Here is a 4,369-nt window from a genome sequence, read left to right as displayed (position 1 = left end):
TCTCTCTCTCTCTCTCTCTCTCTCTCTCTCTCTCTCTCTCTCTCTCTCTTTATGTGCTCTGTCTGCATGTACATCTGCATGCCAGAAGAGAGCATCAGATCCCATCACAGACGGTTGTGAGCCACCATGTGGAATTGAACTTAGGACCTCTGGAAGAGCAGCCAGTGCCATCCCTCCAGCCCTGGAAAAAATATTTTAATGTCTTAAAATATGAGCTGTGAGTTTAAAAGGAAGGGGGTGATTATGAGAATAATGTGCCCCTGGGTCAGGCCAAGTCAGAAGCGGGCGCCTCCTGCCCGAGGTGTGAAGATTTTTCCTTTCCCAAAAGGAAACCATTGTCAGGTCCGATGGCCTGGGTCTTGTGCAAGTGCGGATCTGTCCAGGGTGCTGAAATCTGCTGTCTGGTCTCTTAATCACTTCTGTGAGTCTTGTGCTTCCTGCCTTCTGGTCCCCTGTTTAACTTACAGAAATACACTAAGCATCTACTATATAGTGAATGGAAATAAAAATGATTCAGATAATCTCCGGCTCAAACTGCTCACAGCTCACAAGGACTCAAATACAAATGTCTTAGGAGAGATGAGGTCAGTAGAGTCATTTCCCTACTCTTGGGCCCCAATGACGCCCATCTCCTGTTTTGGGCCTCAGTGACACCCATTTCCTGTCTTCCCCTCATGCTTCTTTCTCTTCTGCAATCTTGATATCCCCCAACTTTTCATAATTTTAAAGTTTGATTACAGTAGATAAATCTCCGGGCAATCTCTTCCTCTGCTCACTGGCATCACAGAATAAGCCTGACTAATGATCAGTTTTTAGGAATGAAAGGAGAGACAAGAGAAAACAAAGTTGGGGTCTCCGAGAAGTAGAGGAATCCACCTAGACAGGGGTGAGCTCCTCATCATACTTCTGCATGCCCTCATCTGGGAGAAGCACTTCAACCGTGAAGCTGACCTTCTTGGCATGGACAAAGCTATAGGTGTTGTCAAAGCGCAGGACATCTAGGAGACAAAAGGAAAACTGAGTTCCTACTGGCTGTGCTTGCTAAGCTGGTGTAATTCCTGTTGTGCCTTTTACCTCCCTGTGGGATCTGTCACCCTGAGCAGAGCCTATAAACAGAAATTACCTCCTCTTGACAATCGTCCAGCCTGGCTTTAGTTCCATCAACAGATAGTGAGAACAATGGATGTTAATTATATTAATTCAGGTATATTCTTCATACCTGGATGCTCACATGAGGAGGCATCTATTGAGAGTAACAGAAGCTTCCCTAGCCCTCTTGGACAAAGTAGGTGTTGGGCAAAGCCTGAGGTAATGGTTTTAATCCTGAGACCATGGGTGATCCAAACAATGGTCCTTCCCAGATTGGGCACAGTTTTGCACCTGTGCAACTACATTGAGCCTGATAATGGAGCTGGGGTAGCATGACACTCAGCTTTGAGGCTGCATGTAAGTTGGCTTACTTCTCATGACCTCATGGAGAAAGCACCACCTGCCCTATTGTCCTATGCCTGTGTCCTGTGGTCCAAGCACCCTCAGTTCCTCGGGGTCCATGTGTCTCTCTGACTGTTGGTGCACAGTAAGTGTTCATGAATATGAGTTGAGAATGAATGAAAGCTCTAAACTGGACTATGTGTCTGGGAAAAGGGGTCATTGCCCATGTTAATCGTTTATGCTATGTGGAAGGTGGTTCCTGTCTCCAGAGCCAGTGCACAGCTGGAGTGGACTTACAGACACCAGCCTCCGTGCAGGTGAGGCTCCCATCCTCAGGTACCATGTGGGCATTGTAGCGCTGGCTGGTTAGCACCTCAGTCATCTCCCCTGCCTTCTGCCTCTCCCCCATCTTGGTCTTGAGAAAAACTCCAAAGCCAATGTCTGCACCATCAGAGGAGAACTGCCACCTGGGAGAGGACAGGTTGCTGCTCAGTGTGACGGGCTCCTGAGGGGGCTGGAGCCCAGCTGTGGGAGGAGTCATTTGTTCCTACCTGAGGACACAGCCTGGAAACAGGATCTCATATTCCACCTGATGTGAGGAGCCACGGCTAATCTGCACTGAGTGCTCATACTGAGTCTTCACCTGGTCACGCACATACATGGACTTGGGGATCTCCCCACCATAGTTGATCTGTAATAGATTCTGGATTCAAATTTCTCTTGCAAGACACACATCTATCGCTATTGGGAAGATTCCTACTCCCCTTCCCACTAGGGTGTCCTCTGGAAGCTTCTTTCAGCTTAATTCCAAATCAAAACTTCCCATTTTATCTTTCTCTGCAATCTTCTCATTATCAAGTCCCGATAAGCTGGACACACCCAGACTCTATACCCAGTGGTCTAACTGGAGATATTTGTGAAATGATAGGTGGGTGGGTAGGAAAGGAATCCAACTATACTCCTCCAACCCCTTCCTGGCCCCAGGCTCTGTGTACCTTGGTTAAACATTTGGGGTTCCCATCTGGGTCAGTCAGAGTCCCCCCAAAATGGGCAGGCAGTTCCTCGGGACTGATGAGTTTCAGCAAACCTTCCTTCCAGCTGTCTGGGAGTAGGAAGATTCAGTGTTGGTCATCACACCTGGAAGGGACCAAACAGCCTCCCATACCCACCAGGACACCCTGAACGTGTGTCTCCAAACACTGATGGAGTTAGGCTGCCAGGGATAACTCCCAAGTCACCTAGACCCCAGCCTACAGGAAATGGTTTCCCTAGCTTCCAGTTGCTATGGAAACACATTTGCCCTTGGCTGATGTGTTTGGACGTTCTTGATGGTCTCCTGATTCATGAGAAGTAAAGCTGAGGGTTGCTTGAGTGTCTCAAGGGGACTTTAAAGCACTGTGAGTTCAGGACCTTGTTAAGATTACTCTGTAAGGTCTTGTGGTGGGAGCAGCTCTGTCTAGAGAATCACCTGCCCCTTTCATCATCACAACCACGAGGTATAATGCCATTGCTGTTACTCATATGTGAGTCTCTAGGGGTCCTGGGTTCTGGGGATTGCTGTGATCCTAGCCCTGTGGCTAAGCTTAATCAGCCTTGTGGTAGTGAAATGGTCCTTCCCTCCAGCAGGAAGTGGGAAACAGCACAGTGCCTGGAACACTAGGCCCAAATTACTGAGCCTTGTGGGCCTCAGAGGAACAAAGGACTTGGGTCCATTTTGCTCCAGGATTTGGTGCCTCCCCACAGCCAGGCTACTTTCTCAGCCATCAAACTCTCATTCCTAGTGGAAATGGGTAGACGTAGGAGCTGGGGTGCTGGGAAGAAAGAAAGTGAGGGACATAAAGACTCCAGCCCCCATTTCTAGACCCTCTGTTCACACAATTAGAGGAACCAAACACTTCACTCGAGGGATGGTTTTCCTCCAAGCACTGGCTCCCTGACTTGGGTTTGAAAATTAGTTTTCTTCATCTTATCCTATCTTACTGTCTGTCTGTCTGTCTGTCTGTCTGTCTGTCTGTCTATCTACATATTTTACAGTGCCATGGATGGAACTCAGGGCCTCACATGTTCGAGCAAATGCTTGCTGATTGAGATATACCCACAACCCACTTTTGCCACTTTTAAAAGCAGCTCTCATTAGGGGAATGGCATACAATGGTAGTAGTATCAGCATTCAAGAGTCTTGGGCAGGAGGATGGTGAGTTTGAGGCCACTGCATTTAAAATGCAAAACAAAAAGAGGAATTAAAAGTACATTTTTTTCTTATTACTTTTTACTTATAGTAATATGCAAAATTGAGAAAGTAGGAAAATACAAACAATACCTTTAAAATGATTTATTCTGTTTGTGTTTCCTTCTAAAAATTTATATTTTATTATGTTTAAAATTATTTTGTCTGTGTGAGGGAGTTACACATCACAACGTACATGTGTGGGTCAGAGGATAACTTGTGGGTGTCAGTTTTCTCTTTCTACTATGTGGGCTCCAGGGACACTCAGGTCATCAACCTTGGTGGCAGCTAAGCCATCATTCTGGCCCAGTACACTTGGTTTTATAAAAACAAATTACATTGTCCACATGGCTTGTGTGTAGGTGCACATGTGCATGCACACAAACATGTACATGTGTGCGTGTGCATGGAGGTCAGAGGGTAACTTAAAGCAGTATTCTTCAGAGTCAGAGTTGCCATTAAAAGCACAGGGTTTGCAAGTGCAGAAAGAAAGCCAGGGCATAAAGCCGAGGTTGAGAAGCAATACAGCTGAAATGTAAGGGGTCAGAGCGGCCTTCTCCTCACTCACCCCGAGGCTAAGGCAGGGAATGCGGCTTAGAAAGTGTCTCACTTTCTAAGGAGGAGCAGATGATGTGCTGAGTTCCAGAAGGGATGATGGACCAGCAGTTACTCTACAGCCTAGGTGTGAAGCCTGGGGATGGACCAGCAGTC

General features: G+C 47.0%; 1 protein-coding gene across 2 annotated transcripts in view; it reads right to left on the bottom strand.

Annotated features, from left to right (window-relative positions):
- Nucleotides 1-876: 876 nt before the first annotated feature.
- The window catches only part of Sec14l3 (SEC14 like lipid binding 3), a 10,163-nt gene continuing 6,670 nt past the window's right edge, over nucleotides 877-4,369 (bottom strand). For both annotated transcript variants that reach the window (XM_028758218.1, XM_028758217.1), the window contains exons 9-12: nucleotides 2,427-2,533; nucleotides 1,983-2,122; nucleotides 1,729-1,898; nucleotides 877-998 (exon numbers count right to left, since the gene is read on the bottom strand). In XM_028758218.1, coding sequence (XP_028614051.1) covers nucleotides 877-998; nucleotides 1,729-1,898; nucleotides 1,983-2,122; nucleotides 2,427-2,533 — 539 coding nt within the window. The remainder of the gene's footprint in view (nucleotides 999-1,728; nucleotides 1,899-1,982; nucleotides 2,123-2,426; nucleotides 2,534-4,369) is intronic.

Source organism: Grammomys surdaster, unplaced genomic scaffold, assembly GCF_004785775.1.
Source record: "Grammomys surdaster isolate TR1022 unplaced genomic scaffold, NIH_TR_1.0 126187, whole genome shotgun sequence".
Classification (NCBI taxonomy): Eukaryota; Metazoa; Chordata; class Mammalia; order Rodentia; family Muridae; genus Grammomys; species Grammomys surdaster.
The sequence above is the reverse complement of the archived record's forward strand: the minus strand, read 5'-3'. Positions and strand labels throughout refer to the sequence as shown.